We start from the raw sequence: 21,006 nt of genomic DNA, 5'->3' as shown, positions 1-21,006 counted from the left end.
CAATTTTTATCATTTTATTTATTCAAGTAAGCTACAAATGGTACTACAGTTTTTGCGTAGTTTTTTTTTGTATATATTTTTTTTAATATAATTAAAAAAATATTATCTTTATAATTTTAGCGATATTTATTATGCATTTATTTTAAAATATGCATATTGATAAGCTTGAATTGTTGGTAAATTGTTTTTTTATTCACCATAAAAAACGGAAGAAGAGCAAAGGCTTTTTATGTATGCAATATTATATATATATATTTTTAATATACTGCGTTAATTTAAAAAATATATATAATCCAATATATATTTTTTTTACTATATTAATATAATTTTATTATGTTTTTTCCGAATTTCCGAAATTTTTTATATTTAAAATATATAGTTAATTATTTATTTGGCTATATTTAAAAGATATTATTTATTTATAAAATAACATCCAATCTATATAGTACATTTGTTGAGTGAAACAACAATTATATATGCAAAAACGATGTTATACGAGTGTGGAAAAATATTATAAATTTTATTAAGAAATATATAATAGCTAAAATATACATTTTAAAGTGTTTTAATTTTGTTAAATCAAAAGACGACACTTATATATTATCGAAATTCGATTGAAATTGTATTAACATTTTTGTTATAATTTTTTTTTTTTTTTTCTGGTGATAATGGAAAAATATCTTAGTGAGATAAAGCATATTGAGGCGGATGAGATTTTAAAAAGTGTCGATGAATATAATGCAGACCCATTTGATAAAAAAGTGAATCTTTCTATTGGTGTTTGTGCAGGCAATAATGGTAAAGTGCAAATATTTAATAGTGTATTGAAAGCTGAACAAATGGTAGCAGAAAAGTATAAAGAGAAACCATATTTATTAAGTAATGGAGGTGATACATTTAGTTTATTAACACAACAATTAATATTTGGTGAAGATTCAGAATATATAAAAGAGAAAAGAATAACGACAATACAAACTATAGGAGGTACAGGAGCTATAGCTATTGCATTAGAATTTTTAAAATTCTTCAATATGCCTAACCCATCAATATATGTTACAAATATTCCATATGTAAATCATGTTAATATGATAAAATCAAGAGGATATAATTTAAAATATATAAATTTTTTTGACAATAATTTAATTGATATAAATTATAATTTATTTTTAAATGATTTAAAAAATATTGATGATGAGTCAATTATATTTATACAACCTTCATGTTATAACCCATGTAGTATACATATAAATTCCGAATATTTTGAAGAAATTGTAAATATAGTTTTATTAAAAAAACATATTATTGTTTTTGATATTGCTTATCAAGGATTTGGAAATGGGGAAATGGATAATGATGTAACTTTAATTAGACAATTTCAAAAAAAAAATATTCCTTTTATAGTTTGCCAATCTTTTGCAAAAAATATGTCATTATATGGTGAACGTGCAGGTGCTTTACATATTGTGTGCAAAAATGAAAATGAAAAAAAAAAAATTTTAAGTACCTTATTAATAATAACTCGTAGATTTTATTCATCTCCTACTATACATACAAATAGATTAGTTTGTGAAATTTTAGGAAATCCTAATTTAAAAACTGAATGGTTAAATGAGTTAAAACAATTAGCACAATATATAGCTAATATTAGGAATTTATTTTTTGACAAATTACAGCAAATTCAAAGTAAATATAATTTAAATCATGATTGGAGTGTGTATAAAAAACAAGTAGGATTATTTTCTTATGTACCTATTTTTTCAGATATATTTCAAAGTTTAAAAAATCATCATATTTATATTGTTAAAAATGGACGAATAAATGTATCAGGAATAACAATGAATAACATTGATTATATAACTGAAACTATTTGTCTTTGTTTATCAGAGCGAGGAGCTAGCTAATTTTGCTATGTAGCTGTATTTTGGCTGTTTTTTTTTTCTTTTTTTATTTTTATTTATATTTTTAGCTAGCTGTATTTAATTAATTTATAATATTTTTTTTTTGATTATTTTTTAATAAAAAGTATATTTTTATGCGATTTTGATAGATCATACAAACGTATATGCATAAGTTTTTATTTTATTAACTCTTTTTATAATACCTTATAGGTATAAAAAAAAATGTTAGCATACCTTAGGACTTACAATAAATTATTTTGCTACAAATTTAAAGGAATATAAAAATGTGCATATGCATTGATATAGCTTTTTTTGCGTGCATTAAATAATTCTTCTTAATATGCATATGTGTGTGTATTTTCCCTTTACACTCATAGTATTTAATTATTTAATATAGTATATATGGATTGTTCGAAATATAATTAGCGTGCTATAACATTATTTGACTGATATGTATAGAATTGGATAGATATACATTTTATATTATAAATATGAGTACAATCTTACTTATGACAAATTTAAGTAAATATTTTTTCATCATAGTCTGTAAAGGTTATAAATAATTTTTTATAAAGCATTGTATATGTGCGTGTGGACATATATTTTTATAAATTAGCTCCCCTCTTTGCTTGCCAAACGGATAAAAGAAAAAGGAAAAATGAGTTCCGAAAATTTCTCGCAAAACTTGAAGAAGCATATGCAAAGCCTATTAATAAGAGTATAAAGAACAATGAAATAATAATAAGTGAAATAGTTATTTTTAGGCATAAGTTGAATAGGCATTCAATTAAGGTTACTAGTATATGCAGGAATAGTAATAGTAAAAAATATAGCATGGTTTATTTTGTCAATATAAACGTTTACAATTAAATTTTTTACTCCTTATTAGAAATCTAATATTCCTTATCATAATCAGAATAATATTGTGGATATAATAACAGGAGTTTTAGACAAATATACTGATGCCAATACGAATGCTATTCAAGTTGAAGTAATTTATTATTTTTTGGTGTTACATAACTGTGGTTGTTTTATTTGTTTAATTAAGTTTTCTTAAGCTATTTTTCTTACAAAATTGTATACATATATTATTTATATGTGTTATACATCTTTATAGAATGCTATAAAAAATATAAAAGAAATTTTAGACAAAACATTTGGAGTTGGTTGGATATGTTTAATAGGAGAATCATTTTCGTTTAACATTTCAGCAAAGGTTGGAATATGATTGTTAAAGAAAGGAGGCAAATGCATGTTATTTTTACATTTGCATATATATTATATGTTGTGTTTACGATATCGAGCCAACTGTGCATTAATATAATGTCATAATTTTACTTTGCATTATTTTGCAGGAAGAATCCTTTTTGTTTTGTTTTTATCAGGGGTATTTAGCCATAGTTGTATATAAATGCTAAAATATGATAATTAAATGTGGAAACATAAGCAGAGAGGCATATGTTTTTTTTCACCTGATCATGCCCATAGGCATGAAAACACACATACGTGTTAGAATATTTTCGTAATTTAAGTTTATTTTTGTATCAATATGTTGTTCAGTTATATGTGAATATTTTTATTCACTTAATTAGTTATTTATATCAGAATTGTGTATATATATATATACCTTTTTACATTTCTTGATACTTTTTCCTGATTTTTATCTGAGTTTTTTTTTCTCGTTTTACTTCCCATTGATGTATGTTTACAAAAATTTATTATGACAAGATTGGACATCATCCAAATTAATTTTTCACCCTTCAAAAAAAGGATAAAGGAAAAATATATGATAATAAAATGGCTAACTATGAAAAAGAGGAAAAAAAAAAAGCCGAAAAAAATTATCGTAATAATAACGGTTTTAACAAAAATATAGAAAAAATAAATTCAGAAAAATGTGAGCGTGCATCTATATTACTTGATAATTTGAGTGCATTGGATTATTCAAATTTAAATGATATCGACAAAAGTAGTAGTAGTATTTATAGTGAAAATTGGAAAGTTCTAAAAACAAATGAAGGAAATTATATGGATTCAGTAAATGTAGGGAATAATAGATGTAAAAGACGTTCTTTAACATGTAATAATTTTACAAATAAAAATCATTTTTTTGATTCTAGTATAAATGAAAATAAAAAGTTGTTATATGAAAGTGAACTGCCCGATTTTAAAGATATAAATCACCAAATTGCAAATAGTCTTATTAATAGTTATAGTGATTATTATTTGGAAAATGAAAAGAAAGATTGGAATAATTTTAATAGTGTTTCTAATTATAATATGTCTGATTTAGATATATATAATGACGAAGACATAGATATAGATTTATATAAGAATAAAACTAATATAGTGGTTGATGAAGATGAGAGTCCTTGTAATGGTAGGTTAATAAATTTTCAAAAGCGAAGATATGTTAAAAATTGTGGTGGTAAAAATGGAAAATTTGAATGGGGTAATGGAAGAGAGAACATATTTTATAAGGGACATGAAAATGGAAATCAAACTGAAGGTGATCGGAAAAAAATAGACAAGCAAGATAAATATGTTTTCAATTTGAAGAGTGGAAAAAAAGAAAGAATAGATATGAAACCATATAAGGATAAAAATAAAAAAGATAGGAAAAAAAATACAACTAATGAATGGAATAATAATAATGAAGAAAAGAAGAAAATGTTTGAAAATCAAATAAGAACAGAATATGACATAAAATTGAATAAAATGATTGAAAAATATAGAGATCAAGATGAAGAAAAAAAGGAAGTAACAAATATTATTTATAAAAAATATATGAATATAAAAAATGATTTAATAAAAGAAAGTTATGAAAAAAACCGATTAAAAGATGAAAATGAAAAATTAAAAAATGAATTAACGGAACTAATTAAATCACCTGTTGAAAATGATATGATGTATAATTATAAAAAAAAATTAGAAGATTATATGTATTTATCAAAAAATAAAGATATAGAAATTAAAAAATTAGAAAATGAATTGATAAATATGAAGAATAAGTTGAATGTGATTGAAAAAGAATGTCTTAGTTTGTCTGGTGAAAAAACAAAGTTAAGGGACAGTAATGAAGAAATTAAAAAGGATAACATAAACTTAAAAAAAAAATTAGAAACATTTAAAATTGTGAATGAAGAAATGAAAGAAATATTATTTTATAAAGACTTGAAAATAAATTATTTTTCCAATATAATAAGTCTTCTCGATGAAACAATAATGAAGAAGGAGATTCAAAAGGTGACATTTTCAAAGGTGAGAAAGACAGGAGAAGAATTAGAGAGCATAGATAATGGTAGCACTGGTTTCCAAAAAATAGAAGATGAATGTCGGAGCTTTAAGGGAGATAAACAAATGGGGGCGATAAAAAATATGAATAAGAAAATAATAATAAAATCATTTGTTCAGAAGATTGAAGACATAAATAAAAAAATAAAAAAACATATGAGTACACTTGATAGTTATGAAAATAAAATGAGCAATATTTTATATAATAGTCATGAAATTGTGGAAAATACAAGTGAAAAAAATAAAAAAGATAATGAGTTACTTGACAAATATTTTAATTGTGAAAATTTGTCTTTTAATGAAAATGAGTTAAATTTATCTGTAGGAAGTGATGGGCTAACTACATTTTTCGCAAAAAGTAATTCAAAGGATAAGAATTGATTTTTTACAAAATAAAAAATGTCGAAAAATATTATGAACAAGCAAGGAAAATAATAATAAAAAAAAAATTAATAGATCGTAATTTTAGCTAGTTTGGCTATAAGTTTTTTTTTTTTATTATTTTCCTTGCTTGTTCATAATATTTTTTGTATTTTCTAATTATGTGCGAAAACTTATTTAAGCAAATATATATTTCAAAAAAGACATAAATCAAATTAATTATGAAAGTGAAAAAAAAAATATATATACAATTTTTAAACATATTAATATATGAAATATGTATAATTGGGTATCCATTTATGGATAAAGGAATAAAACATATGCATATGGAGGAGCATACAAATATGTAAATTATACAAAAAATTTTTAAAACAATATATGATTAAATTTTCATAAATTTACATTTGATAAAGATGGGATATATAATAAATAAAAATATGACTCAGACATATGCATAGTATAAGATTATATACATATTTAAAAAGTATATGTTAAAAAAATTGGTATATTATAATATTTTAAATATTAAATCATAGACACAAAAAAAATCATAAAATGAAACAAAAATAGATAAGTTGTGGAATTAAGAATTTAAGATTATTTGCTTTTTTTTTTTTTTTTTTTAGCATTTTCCTCCTACAAAAAAATGGGATGTTATAGTAGTATGTATAGCTAGTTGCATGATAGGAATGTGTGCAATGATATATATAAATAAAAACTGAATCGTTAAAGTTAATTAAATTTTTGTAACTTACATCAATTATTTGATCTGCGATCAAATTAGCTTTTTCAGTTTCTTCCTTGAGTTTTTTTTCCTTTTGTTTTTGTTTCTTCAAAAGGGATTGTTGTTCTTCTTTTTTTTTTTTTTCCTCACTCATTTTAATTTTGTTGTGATGAAAAATTCTGTACGCGTCAGAAATTATTGTTTCTCCTAAAAATGGTGAGCAAAATAAAGTGTGTGAGAATGTAGAATGTGGTAAGGATGAAATGTGATTAAGGTGGTTTTATAAATTCATTACCCCATTTGTCTGCTATACAATTTGCTTCATAAATAATAAAGTTGAATTCTTCCAAAAATTGGTCGCATTGCTAAAAAAAGTTATAATTATAATATATGTACAGTTAATAAATATATATATGTTTTGAAATGTATAGGTAATTTTCAAACATTGCAATAGTATGAGAGTGTATATAATAATAGATTGAGGAATTGGTATATAGGAAAGATAAAAATGTATTTGAAATATTTCTTACAATATCTAGATCCCTTGACATATTATCATCAATATAATAATTGTTATATAGTCTTGATTTTTTATTTTTGTCATGAAATACTTTATTACATATAGGGAGAAATAAAATAGTTTTTTTTAATAACATGACTTTCAATTTGATTATATCGGCATTTGGTAATTTTCTAAAAAGAAAAAGGATAAGAACAAAATAAATTATGTCATAATATTTGAACAATGGTTTGCATACAGTTGTAATGGTCAAATTTGAATTGGTTATATCGTATGTACGTTCATAATATTTTTGAATAAATTATGAACATTTTATTTATAGCTATTTTGGACAATTGATGGAATAAATATAATACCTTATCCAACTAGTTTGTGGATTTCCAATTACATTATGTTCGGCATATTGGTTGTCATTATAAATTTCTTCGAGTATTGAATCAATTTTTTGGTCGATTTCTTTATCATCTTCATTTGTTTCTTTATTTATATCATCAAGTATATTTGTTTTATAGTCGACCTTAATATTTCTGATTGCTTTTAAATAAAGGGCATATTTTTCAACTTCATATTTGTTAGCAAAATTTTCAAAGGCAGCATGTTTCTTGTTTTCTGATTTTAGGCAACTGAAAAATTCATTTTTTTTTTGTTTTTCATGAATAAGAGCTAATACACTATTATATATATAATAAGAGAAAGCAATAAATGGAATTACAACAAATACGAGGTATAACAATAACATTTTTTTTTATTTTGATAGAGGAGTGTATGTTAATAAATGGTAGTAATAAAATAAGGAAGATATTATAAATCAAATATGATTAACTTAATGTGTTTTAGTTGATAATAGAAAATAGTTTTTCTTTTTTTTTACACCCCTTGTTTGACATGTTTTAATAAAATATAAATAATTTTATTTAACTTTTTCAAGGTAATATACTATTTATATATTTGGTATATGTATGTACGCATAGCAATCTATTTTTTTTAAATAAATAAAAAAATGTTACAAAAATACATATATCTTTGTATTGTATATAATATAACTACACAAACTAGCACGGAAATTGTGTTACGCTATATATATTTTACTTTAAAAAAATAATATTAATTGTAATGAATTAATAATGGAAAATAAATAAAATATGAGTATAGTATATATATTTATATATAATGAATAAAAACAAATGAATTAAAAATATACAATTTTTATTATATAAATATTAAGCAACCCATTTTTAAATAAGATTTATTATATATATCTACTATACTATACTAGCCCATTGAGAGCAATTACTTCAATCTAATAGTACTGTAAATAAACAGTAAATATAAATATTATGTGTCAAAATAAAATCGGTGAAAAAGTTATATATTAGGGGAAAAAAATAATATTGAATTTAAAAGTTTATTATATATTTCATTAAAATGATGTTTTTCTTAATTTTAATGTTTTAAACATTTTTATAACAATTGTTTTATTTTTATTTTTAATTTAATTTTACTGTGGGTGCGTAAATTCAAAGTTGCCTTAAAAATTATATTTAGAAAGTATAAAAAAATTATGTAATATATACAGCTCGGCAAGGTATGTAATATTGTATATATTGACTATATATTACTATATATATATATTATATACATAATAATTGTTAAAAAAAATCAAGTTGAAAGTAACACACCTATTGTTTTTGTGAATATTATATAGCAATTGGTATATTTATATTTTGTTTTTTTATTAAAGAAAAAAAAAGTTGAAAAAATAGTAAACATTTTTCACTTTACCGTTTTCTATAATTAGCAATGATTACAGGAGTTGTTTGGTATGGTCATAGAAATTTTTTAATAAAAAAAAAAGAAAGTAAAAAAAAAAAAATAAAACATGTTATATTTAGATATCTATAAAAATAGTAAAGGTATATAGGAAAAAATACAAAATAGTGTGTAGATATATGTTAGTGTGCATAGGCATATATTTTAAATAGTTAAAATGTTTTATACTAGTTTTTGATGGGAGATAAAAAATGATCAAGATAATTAAAACAACCAATAGAATGTGTTTTACCCCAATATATGGAAAAGGTGTATTATATGGTTATGGTTTGAAAGTTTCAATTGGTCATTATTTTTATGAAAAAAATGATAAAGGGAAAGGAAACTTGGTTGAATAAGATAGTCATATACTAATTATTTTACGAAAAAAACAAAAAGTGTTGTTATTTATTTTTTTTCACTTTTAAGTATGGTATATATATTTATAAATACATTTTTGCTAGTTAAAAATTGTCTTAATTTTGACAAACATGATAAATATATATGCATGTAAATAAGTTTGAGGACTTAAATTTTCAGTCATTTTTATACACACATATTTTTTTGGCAGTAAATAAGGTTGCGTTTTAAAGTTTGTAGTACTTATGTATTTTTTTAAGAATAAAAAAAATATATTTATTAAGATTTGGTATAAAAAAGGGAAAAATAAATATAATTTTTTTTTCTTATTTACAAAAATATGTAAATAAATAATGCGAGGTAAAATATGATATATATTTCAATAAAATAAAATTAAATATGTACTTTAATATTAATATTTTTATAAATTGTGCATATATGCAATAGTTAATTATGTATAGGAGATTATTTTTTTCCGAGTATCCATCGAATATAATTCCCTAATTTATATAGTGAAATATTTATAATTAGTATATGCTAATGTATGTAGTAACATTTATATCGTGGGTATGTAAAATGTATAGCATTAATAATATGTATATATATATTTATACATAATGCAAATTTTATAAATTAAAAATTTGTTTGATTATAATAAATTTTCCTCATTATATCTTCTTTTTTTTTGGTAAACAATATTTTAAATAAAATCAAAAAGAGGAATAATTAATGAATAAAGAGAAATATATATTTAATATTTTTATTTTTTTTATATTTTGCCTTATTATTAATTTTTTTTTTTATAATATTACACATGCCTGTACATTTATGTACATATATTGTGTTAATTTTTGTAGCACATTATTTATATTTTTTTGTTATGTTAAAGAGCCAATTGGCAAATGGGCAATTTTGAATATTGTGCTTGGATTATATATGTATATGGAAAATAAGTTTGATATCAAATTTGTTTTTCACATATATATGTATATATTAGCAAATAGCTACATAATATATATTAAAGAATGCCGCTATGACCTTATATATGCATATGAAATTAATTAATAATATAAAATAAAAGAAGGAATAAGGGAACGGATAATTTTAAGCATTTTCATTTGTTTATATGCATATTTAATAAAATATTTGAATTTGCTTTATTTGTGATTATTCATTTTCCTCTCTTTGTTTTGTGAGGAGAATAGAAAAAAATTTTGTGATTACACCCCCGTTTTATTATATTTCTCAAGCTTGTGATAGATATATTTCTAGGCTTGTTTGTTTTTATATTTTATATTTTATACATATGATTTGTCTTTCCCCCCTTCTTTTAACACTTTTTTTTTTGAACGAAAGAAAATATGATTAAAAATGTCTTTTGTGTTGCTTTAATAATTTTATTTTTTTTGATATCTATAAAATGTGAATATGTAGAGAATGAAAAGAGTAACAAGTTTGGGGGAGATGGTGAAAAAAAAAAAAATAATAATTATAAAAGAGTGGAGCTAGCCAAAAATGAAGAAATATTCTCTGTACATGTAAATTTCGAAAATAATGAGATAAATGGAAAAAATGACAAAGATAAGAAAACGATGTCTTATAAATACCAAAATGGTGTGGAACATTTTCAAAATGAAATTTCAAAATATGAGAACATTATTGATACTTTAATATTAAGAAATGTAAACCGAAAAAAATATGATTTTTATAATATTTTAGAAGAATATTCTCTACACACAAAAATAAGTGGAGAGGTGTATGACCAATTGTTGTTATTAATTAATATAATAAAAAATAATAATATTTTAACAAAAATGTATAATAGAGAAAATGGAGAAATGAATGAAGTAATTTTTAAAAACCATTTAATTTTCTCAATATTTAAATGGCATAGTTTTATAAAAATAATTGAAGGATATAATAAAAATTATTTTGTATATTATATTGATAAAAAAAATATGAACAGTCATAAAAAAAAAATATATAGCTATAAATATTTTTATAATTTTTTATTAAATGGCTCGAATTCTGAACAGTTCATATTTTATATTAATTTAAATAAAATATCATTTTTACAGATTTTAGACAAATATAATAAATATATGTATATTATAAATAGTTCAAAGAGAAATTATCCACATCATATGTACAATAGTGAAAATTTCAGTGTTTTTATATATTCTTATTTTTTAAACTCAAACAAGAGTTTATTGAATAAATATATGAACATTATAAAATTGTCAATATGGAAAAATATAATTTTTTATAAAAATGGTAATATTTATAATAAAATAGGAAAGTTTGACAAAAGTTTAATTTTGTATAATTATGAAGGAATTGAAGAGGATGTTGTTTTAGATTATACTAATACAGAAATAGGAATATTATTTTCAAACTTTTCTAAATTGTTCATAGATATTATAAATGATGTACATGCAGTTTATTATGAGGAATTGCTCAGGGAGAAAAAGACAAACGAAAAGGGAATAAAAAAAAATGAAACAACTTCTAAAATAAGTACAAATAATAGTGAATCCAACAATATAGACAACAAAAAAAAAGAAATATTGAAAGAGAAGGAAATGGATAAGAGTTATAAAAAAAAGACAGAGGAAAAGACTGAAAAAAAATTAGATAGTACCAAGGATGAAGATAAAAATGAAAAAAAAATAGATCCCTTTAACAATGATATGGATAATGAGTATATTAAAGAAAGAGATTTTTTTTTTAAAAATTTAAATAAAATATTTAATTTTGGATTAGATAAAGAAGGAGATGAAATAAGTGATTATAGAAATTTATACGAACTTCGAGATGGTTTTATAATAAATAAAAAAAATCCAAATAAACAGATTTCATTAATTTTTAATCCAACAAAAGATATATTTTACATATTGAATCATATAAATAAAAAAAAAAATTTTAAAGAAATATATGATTACCTTAAGGTGATAATAAAATTTGAAGGAAACAATTTTTATGACAATAGATTAATTTGTAATAAAGATTGTAAAAATCCATTTTTTAAAAAAGGTGTATCAAAAAATAGAGTTGGCAAAAAAAATGATAAATGGAAAGGGTCTTTATTTAATGTAAATAATATGAATGACATAAATCAAATTGCAAACAACATTTTAATGTTTGGGACTCATATCCCTGATTTGAATAAAAAAGAAAAGAAAAATAATTATGAACAGTCAGAAAATAATGATATATATGAAGGAATAAAAATAAATGAACAAACTCCAGCTGCTAAATTAACAAAAGATATAATTCATGATCAGTTGAAGTTATTAAAAAATGAATATATAGACAGATTAAAGAATGAAGCAATTTGTGTTTTAGGTTTTTTATATTTGATTGGAATAAATGATAATAATGGAAAATTAAAATTTCCTTATGGATTTCCTAGAAATATAGAGAATGCAATTAGGTTGATAAAAAAGGGAAATGATGGATTATGTAACTTTTTAAGTGGTATTTTATATCATATAAATTTGCCAGCATTTGTTAATAATTCAATGGCTTCTTTATCTACTGAAATGAGTAATAATATTTTAGAAGATAGTAATATTATAAATAATTTTTTTTATCTTTATTATAAAAATAATAGTGATAAAGTAAAGGTTGATAACTTTTTATCTAATGAAAATAGAATAATTCCAAATAAAATAGATAACATAAAATCAAAAATAATTTCTTATTCTTTGGGATCTACAAAAGATGATATATTTAGTAGGTTAGCATATACAAATAATATTCTTCGAATAAAATATAAAAATGGATATAATAATGATATGTATTTAAAAGAATATTTTGATTATACATATGATAAAAAGACTTATAAACATAGTTATATAAAAAATAATATTTCTCCGTTTTTGACGTCTTGTGATTTTTTATTACGGAATATATTAGGAGGTGTTGTTGATTCATTAAAATATTCGAGTAGTGTTGAAAATGGAATATATCAAGAGTATATACATGAGCATAATAAGCATATATTAGTAAATGGGGGAGAAGAGAATCGAAATTTATTTGAATATTTTTCAAAGTTAGCAGATAATAAAAATCCTTATGCTTTAGCAGCATTAGGAGAAATATATTACTTTGGTAATGACAATATTGGAATTGAAAGAAATGAAATGAAAGCTCTTGATTTTTGGAAAAAGGCAGCAGATCAAGGAGATACTGCATCTGCACTTTCCTCTGGATATGTATATTTAGATGAGTATAAAAGGTTGTCTAAAAAATTAGAAATTACTAAATCTATGGATAAAAAAGAATTAATTAGACAAATAAAGATGGAAAAAAAAGGAAAAAGTGATAATGATGAAGAAAAAAAAGAAAATGATAAGGCACAAAATCAGGGTGAATATATTACTTATGCTAACATAAATACTGGAGTAGGAACTGCATCTGTTTCTAATACTGGAATGGGTACTGCATCTGTTCCTAGTGTTGAAACGGGTTCAGCTCCAAGTAATATGGCTAGTGGTGAGTCAAATAGCATGAATAGTTCATCGATTAATTACAGTAATGGTGTTAATATTATGAATGTAGGGAATGCCGACCCAATGAGTATCCCTCCTTCGGAACCTCAAGTCGTGAGAGGGATAACAAATGAGATTGGCAACGTGAGAAGTGAAAGTGTAAGAAGTGATGATGGACTTAGCTATTCAGAAGAAGCGATGATCAATGAATACATGAGAGAGCTTGGAAATGAAACGGATAGTGTAATGAAAAATGCTGAGAAATATTTTCAAAAAGCAACAAAAAATAATGAAGGAAGTATAGAACATTTATTAGCAAAATATAATATATATAAATTTGGATTAGGGACAAAAAAAGATTTAAAATTAGCAGGTGAATATTTAAAGAAAGCAGCAGATAAAGGAGATAATATATCTCAAATGCTAATTGGTCATTATTATTCAGGAAGTGATGTAGGAATAGAATTAAAAAATTACAATCCTAATGATGTAATAAATAATTTAAAGATGTCTTATAAATATTATTCATTATCTGCAAGAAATGGAAATATTATTTCATTATATAATAAAAATATATTAATATTAAAAGGGATAGATTCAAAATATAAAAGTTTTGATGAAAAATGTGACATAACATTGAAGCCATTGCATTTTATTGGAATGTTTAATGATCGTATATATGGTTTATCAAAATTGTTAAAACGTAATTATAAGTTTAAAGATTATACAGGTGCATTATTAGTATCTATAATTTTGTCGGAAATAGGGGACCATCCTAATAATGTAAATGCATCTATGCTATGGGGTTTAAAAAAAAATACGATGAAAAAGTTTATGGAGAAGTTTAATCGGGTTGAAAATATTTTAGAGGAATACAAATTAAAAGTTGAAGATGAAAAAAGTAGAGAAAACAATTTTGGAAATGTTATAAAAAAAATATATAAAAAAGAGAAAGAAATAAAATATAAATTTTTAAAAAAGAATGAAGGAAGATATATAAAATCATTGTTAAAATATTGTAGTGTTATGGATGGAAGTTTAGAAAATCTTCGAATGTGTCAAAGTTTGAGAAGGGAATTCTTTTATGAATTAGTAAATAGTCGTAAGAATAAAGTAAACAATAGAATAGTAAGCAAGACGAGGGGTAGTGAGTATCCAAACTTTTTAAAGACCCAGATTGAATCATATAAACCGATTGAATTGTTTGAGAAGTATGATGATATAATATTAAAGGAAATGGAAAATGGAAAAACAAATTTAGAAAAAATAAGAAGTATAGAAAAAATAAAAAAAGAAATTATGGAATATTTTCGATTAAGTGAATATTTGCATTGTTATTATAAACCCATGTCTTATTATCAAGTTAAACTTTTAGAGGAAAAAGAAAAAGAAAGAAATGATTTGGCAAAAATAAAAAGAAATAAAATTCGTAATATAGGAAAAGGAATGATATATGAAAATGATGATCATTATTTTTTTAAAAATGGGAAAAAAAATAAAAATATAAAAAATTTATATGATTTAGAATTTTATAGATATTCTATGTTACTTTATGATAATGATATAAAAGAGATTTATAATTATAAAAATAAATATTCATCTAAAATATTTAATGAGATTCAAAGTTTTTCTGAAAATTGTGATGTGTGTAAACAATATTATGATATATATTCATCATTTTATGGATATAAAAAGGCAACAATAAATTTAATTAAAAAATATAAATATGGAGATAATTTTACAATTAAGAGTAAAATAAAAGAACTTCAACTATTAACAAAATCATCTGATGAAAGGAATCATGAACTATTATATTATAAAGCAATATTTTTAGAGGATAATAATTTAGAGACATTAGAATCGATTTTAGAAATATATTTTAAATTATCAACAGATGAACATAGTGCTTGTAATGTTATAGGTATCCTTCGAGTTTTAAAAATTTTATTTAAAAAAATTGTGACTGATTTTGGTTGGTTACTAAGAAATGTAATATCTTTTTTATCCCAAATGAATAGCTTTGAAAGTTTTAAAATAAATGAAAAATTAAAAAAAAATAATATCAAGCCTTATGAGGAATTTGCATTTATATATAACAGAATATATAACCCTAATCTTTGCTATTTACAAAATAATTTTTTTTATATTTCCGAATATAATCAAAAATGTTTAAATTTAGAATACCTATTAAATAATAATTATATATATTCACAATATAGTTATTTTCATATTTTAAAATTTTTGAAAAAAATAATATTATCTTTTTTTCAATCCGCCTAAAAATTATGGATATAAAAAATGGAGTATCTATACTTACATGTTGTGGGTATGGAGATTTTTTATAAAAAAATATAAAATTATATCAAGTTACGAGTTTTTAAATGAATACATTTTTTTTTAAAGACTCTGTTGAATGATGTTGATAAGGTAGAGCATGATTAGTGATTGATAAATCAATTGGATTGTTCTGCTTTTCAAAATTTTTATCTTTATCATTTCATTTTATCTTTTTTTGTTATTTTTTCGTTTTTTTATTATATGCATTTATTTTCCCTGAGTTGGGAATATTTTTTTTTTCACCTCAAATTTATTTTGTTAAAAATTTTGAGATAATGATAATGCTGCATCATATTTATTTTACTTGATTTTTTTTTGTTCTTCTATTTGATAACTTATAATTCACATATTTATAAAAAAAAAATAATGAAAATAAAAATGTAGAATATGTTTGATCAATATTTATGGTCTAAATTAAGTATGATGTTTTTTTTCTAGATGTGAGGAATTGTCTATATTTTGCAATTTGTCTGTTATTTTTCTTTTTTTATCTTTTATAGTAAAATTAGTTGTATCAAAATTATCGGGAAAGCTCATATATTCATTGACGTTAATATTTTTTATGTTCACTTGATAGTTGTTAATATTATTTGAATTATTTTGTTGATCTATTTCAGTAATATTTAATTTGTTTGTATTTACCAGCATTAGGGTAGTTAAAAAATTTCTATACATTTGGTATTTTTCATTATTCATTATTAGATCAGATAAATATATATTATCACCATTGTTAATGATATATTTGAGGATTTTATTTTTATAATTCTCTACATTATATTGTGGTTGGCTTTTTAGTAGCTCGAGCTTTTTATCAAGGAAGTTGCTCCACGTGTTTACCCTAAGAATTGGGAAGTGAAAATTAGAAATGGTAGAGAAATAAGAATGAAAGTGAAAGTGTAATATAAAAAGGATGCATCGCTATCTCTTTCTTACCTGTCCTGTATCTTGTCGTCAAATGCCAATGAACTATTCGAGTTAGTTTTTTTAAGAATGGATGTAGGAAAATTATTAACATGATTATCTATAGATTTAATATTAATAAATGTATCAATAGTTAATGTTTCTTGTATTGTTTGATTTTGTTCATCTTTAGTTTCTTGATAATCTTCATCTTTTAAAATTTCTGTATCATATATTTCATTTTCATCATAGAAATTTATGGAAAAAAAACGATCTACATTTTTTTCTTTTTTTAATTTTTTTATTAAATTATATATTGATGGCTCTAAATAATAGTAATCTATATTTAATCCTAATTTTTGTATATATAAAGGTGGTATTTTTATTTGTCTAAATAATTTTTGATCATTCGATAGTTTGTAATTATTTTCTTTATCTGCCATATCATCATTTTGATTAAGGATGTGATTTTCTGCATGTTCATCGGGTTTATCTGGTTCATTAATTTCGTTTTGTATAATAATGTCTATGATTTTATTTGGTTGCATATATGTTAGAAAATCTTCTGTCTCTGTAATATTATAACAACTTAAGTTATAGTATCCTGGAAGTTTTTTATAGAATCCATTTTTTTCGTTATTATTACAATAGACGCAACGAGGGTTTGGATCGTTTGCATCTGTTATAGATGTAATTATAGAACCACAATAATCACAATAATTAATATTTTGTTTATAGATGGTATTATATTTATGATCTTTATGAGTAGTTTCATCGAGAATATATAATTTCTTTTTTTGTTTTTCAAATTTATTAATTAGATAATTTTTATTTTTAATAATATCTAATGCAAGATCATAGGAATAAAAATCAGTTTTAAATAGAAGTGTGTCTGTACATAATCTTAAAGATGTAATATCATAGATGTTATTTATTTTATAAGTATGTTGAATAGTATTTTGTTCATGTATATATCGACTTAAATTGTTTGATAAATAAATACTGTTTCGTGAAAAAAATTCATATTTTTCAAATAAGATTGTACTATTTTTATTTTGTAAAGTAAAATCATATTCATCATTTATAAATATGTTGTAATCGTTTATATCTAATAAAATTATACCATCATTTTCTAAAAAAAGTTTATCAAAATTTAGTGAGTTTACTGAATTCATTTGTATTGTTTGCTTATTATCTATAAGATTTAGACTATCCATATTTTTATAGCTATCTGTTGAATTTGAATCCATAATTTTGGATTCGATAGAAGTAGTATATTCATTTCCTACAGTATCAACATAAGGAATATTGTCTTGTTCATCACATTTTATTACATTTATATGATTTTCTGTTTTATTTCTAACTTTTATATGATCTGTAAATAAGAATGTTGGAAGTGGAATTGTTTTAACTAATAAATCTTCTTCTATAATATCATTTTCAGTGATTGTATTTTTTAAATTTTTGATTTCATTAATATATAAATATTCTTCTTCATCAATTATTAATAATTGTTTTTTATTTGAGTTGCTATTTTTATTTTCTTTATATATATTATATAATGTATTATGAGCTAAGTTATGTAAATGTTCAATTTTAAGACCAAAAATTTTTACACAATTTTCAAGAAATATAGCTGCAGACGTAAAACTATTCATTAAATCATTTTCATCTTCTCTTATTGTTTTATCAACATCTTCAAATGAATTTTTATCTAGCGAATTTAAAAATTCTTGGATTGTGCTAGCCAAATCGAAATTTATACATTCATTTGTGTTATTACATTTTTGTAGGTTTTGAATAAGTAGCCTAACTTCGTCTTCTTGTGTAGACATTTTGTGATTTACTCAGCATAAATGGTGGAAAAAATGTATATCTATTTTTGTTTTTCTATTCTTACCGCTCTTTTTCGCCTTTTTTGGCAATGAGAAACAAATACACACATATTTATTGTGTGCAAATTTAAAGGAAAATTTCTGAACAAGTCATAAAAAAAACATTCAAAAGGTTATATAAAATTATTAAGATTGCCAAAAAAAATTGGATATTACTTTTATAAATAATAGCCAAAATATAGTATGCACACTATGCTGATAATTTACATTATGGCAAAATACGCATATTCACATATGTATATATGCGTGATATTGCTTTTAGCATTTATACATTATTTTTATAGAGAATTTATACGTTAATAAGCGAAAAAGACAAGCCAAAATATTGTAAATAATAAGTGAAAATATTTACAATTAATTTGTTGAAAAAAAATGGATATATACATGTGTATATTATGGGTATAAACATTTTGCTTATTTATTCGAATATTAAAATAAAAAGGAAAAAAAAAGGGAAAAAAAAAGGGAAAAAAAAAGGGAAAAAAAAAAGGAAAAAAAAAAAGGGGAAAAAAAATATGTACGTACAGAAAAAAGTAAGCATTTTCGAATATATGCAAATGCAAATTAAAAATGGATTGAATAAATATATGGGATAAAATATGTGTGAGTATTGTTAGATAGGTCTTAAAAGGGATAATTTAATATAACAGTTTTTTTGAGTAACTTATGAAGAGAATATTTATCTACAATATTTTGAAATAATTCGAAATTTTTGATATTACCATGTTTGTAATCACTTAAATTTATAGATTGGTTAGTTTCACATTTAAGTTTAATAAGTTTTCTGAACATGTTAATATTTTCTATATTGTTAATAAATATTGCTTGTAATTTCGGTGGTAAATTTTGTATATTTTTTAAAATATTATCAATACTATAATATTCTTTTAATAAATATTTACTAGTTTTATCACCAATATTTGGTATACCAGATAATCCATCAGTTTTATCTCCAGCTAAAATTAAATAATCACTATATTGATTGGGAAAAAGTTCATGTTCTTGAATAAATGTTTGTGCATTTACTACTCTATATTTTCGATTTGGTTGGCATACTGATATGTCAACATTATTATGATCATTGTCATTATATTCTAGTAATTGTAATAAATCTTTATCACTCGAAACAATAACTATTCTAAAATTATTTTCTTTTATTTGATCATCGGTTAATGAGATTAGTCCGTTTTCATCATGTCTAGGTGCCCATTCATTATTTGTTTGAATGGTATTATAAATTTTATCAACAAGACATGCAATATAATTATCACTTTCCACATTTTCTGAAATTATAGTTTTAATACCTATAATATCACAAAACTCACTAACAAGTTTTAGTTGCTCATAAAGTTCTTCAGGATTTTTTTTTCTTAATGTTTTATATTGAGCATATATTTCTCTTTTTTCTTTATTTGATGTTTTAGAGTCAAATATAATAGCAACATATGATGGAGAAAATAATTTGTAAATTTTATTTAAGGATTGTGTAAATCCATAGATAGTACTTAAATTAATATCGTTGTCATTTTTTAAAAAAGGCATACCAAAATAATTTTTAAATAAAAGAGAAGATCCGTCTATTATTAAAAATGTTTCGAGTTTTTTTTTTAGATTTTCATCATTTTCTAAATGTTCTTCATTTTTTTTTTTACGTGCAAATGTTTTGGTTGATCTATAAATATCATTTTGTAAAGTTATATTTTTGAAAAGGAAATGATTAGAAAAGCTATTTTTTTTATATTGTTGTTTTTTTTTATTTGGGTAGCCATTTTTGTATAGCTGTACATAATTTTTATTGCTATGATTTATTTTTTTATATATACGATTGCTTATAAAATATAATTTTTTTACAAAATTTGTTTCTAAAGAGTGATATTTTCCCTTATTCTTTACATTATAAGAATAAATAAGTTTACAATTGATTGAGTAAATATTTGTATAAACACTACTCCATAATATTATACTTTTTAGAGAAAATATTATGACCAAGAACAGTTTATTCATTTTGTTTCATCATTAATTTTACTTCATTTTGTTTTGTCATTATTTTACTTCATTTTGTTTTGTCATTAATTTATGCTTCATTGTTTTTCCTTCTTTTTCTTTTAATTATATGTTTGATTATAATTGAAGTTTGCCATTTGCTTACACACTACAATTTGGGTAAACATTCATATGTATATAAACTATATAAGAAAGTGACAAAAAAAAAAATATAAATATAATAAAAAATTTTATAAAAATTAATAATTAATATTGAAACAGTATATTATTATTTTTATTTGATTTTGTTTCGGATTTTTTTTGTAAGCTCATTAGTACCAAAGTATGGATTTATATTTATGTGTGGGTATGTGATAAAATAATAAGGATGGGGTATATTTTTTTTTTATTT

The 21,006-nt window shown here is 22.1% G+C and overlaps 7 protein-coding genes across 7 annotated transcripts; 4 read left to right on the top strand and 3 right to left on the bottom strand.

Annotated features, from left to right (window-relative positions):
• Window positions 1–668: 668 nt before the first annotated feature.
• On the top strand, window positions 669–1,901 carry PVVCY_0300320 (aspartate aminotransferase, putative; the record flags this gene model as incomplete). Its single annotated transcript, XM_008628242.2, has 1 exon — window positions 669–1,901. The coding sequence occupies one exon, from the start codon at window positions 669–671 to the stop codon at window positions 1,899–1,901; it is 1,233 nt and encodes a 410-aa protein (XP_008626464.1).
• Window positions 1,902–2,389: 488 nt separating this feature from the next.
• PVVCY_0300310 (dynein light chain, putative) lies at window positions 2,390–3,316 on the top strand (the record flags this gene model as incomplete). The annotated part of the gene is made up of 5 exons (XM_037634688.1): window positions 2,390–2,420; window positions 2,515–2,690; window positions 2,788–2,889; window positions 3,016–3,114; window positions 3,254–3,316. The coding sequence occupies 5 exons, from the start codon at window positions 2,390–2,392 to the stop codon at window positions 3,314–3,316; spliced, it is 471 nt and encodes a 156-aa protein (XP_037490098.1).
• A 379-nt stretch (window positions 3,317–3,695) lies between these two features.
• On the top strand, window positions 3,696–5,573 carry PVVCY_0300300 (conserved Plasmodium protein, unknown function; the record flags this gene model as incomplete). Its single annotated transcript, XM_008628240.2, has 1 exon — window positions 3,696–5,573. One exon carries the CDS (start codon window positions 3,696–3,698, stop codon window positions 5,571–5,573), a length of 1,878 nt encoding a protein of 625 aa, XP_008626462.2.
• A 597-nt stretch (window positions 5,574–6,170) lies between these two features.
• PVVCY_0300290 (conserved Plasmodium protein, unknown function) lies at window positions 6,171–7,556 on the bottom strand (the record flags this gene model as incomplete). The annotated part of the gene is made up of 5 exons (XM_037634685.1): window positions 6,171–6,209; window positions 6,329–6,504; window positions 6,593–6,662; window positions 6,828–6,990; window positions 7,174–7,556. The coding sequence occupies 5 exons, from the start codon at window positions 7,554–7,556 to the stop codon at window positions 6,171–6,173; spliced, it is 831 nt and encodes a 276-aa protein (XP_037490097.1).
• Window positions 7,557–10,347: 2,791 nt separating this feature from the next.
• PVVCY_0300280 (conserved Plasmodium protein, unknown function) lies at window positions 10,348–15,759 on the top strand (the record flags this gene model as incomplete). The annotated part of the gene is made up of 1 exon (XM_008628238.2): window positions 10,348–15,759. One exon carries the CDS (start codon window positions 10,348–10,350, stop codon window positions 15,757–15,759), a length of 5,412 nt encoding a protein of 1,803 aa, XP_008626460.2.
• Window positions 15,760–16,230: 471 nt separating this feature from the next.
• On the bottom strand, window positions 16,231–18,551 carry PVVCY_0300270 (condensin-2 complex subunit H2, putative; the record flags this gene model as incomplete). Its single annotated transcript, XM_008628237.2, has 2 exons — window positions 16,231–16,654; window positions 16,750–18,551. The coding sequence occupies 2 exons, from the start codon at window positions 18,549–18,551 to the stop codon at window positions 16,231–16,233; spliced, it is 2,226 nt and encodes a 741-aa protein (XP_008626459.2).
• Window positions 18,552–19,235: 684 nt separating this feature from the next.
• Window positions 19,236–20,615, bottom strand: PVVCY_0300260 (5'-3' exonuclease, putative; the record flags this gene model as incomplete). Its single annotated transcript, XM_008628236.2, has 1 exon — window positions 19,236–20,615. One exon carries the CDS (start codon window positions 20,613–20,615, stop codon window positions 19,236–19,238), a length of 1,380 nt encoding a protein of 459 aa, XP_008626458.2.
• Window positions 20,616–21,006: the final 391 nt, after the last annotated feature.

Source organism: Plasmodium vinckei (assembly GCF_900681995.1).
Source record: "Plasmodium vinckei vinckei genome assembly, chromosome: PVVCY_03".
Lineage (NCBI taxonomy): Eukaryota > Apicomplexa > Aconoidasida > Haemosporida > Plasmodiidae > Plasmodium > Plasmodium vinckei.
The sequence above is the reverse complement of the archived record's forward strand: the minus strand, read 5'-3'. Positions and strand labels throughout refer to the sequence as shown.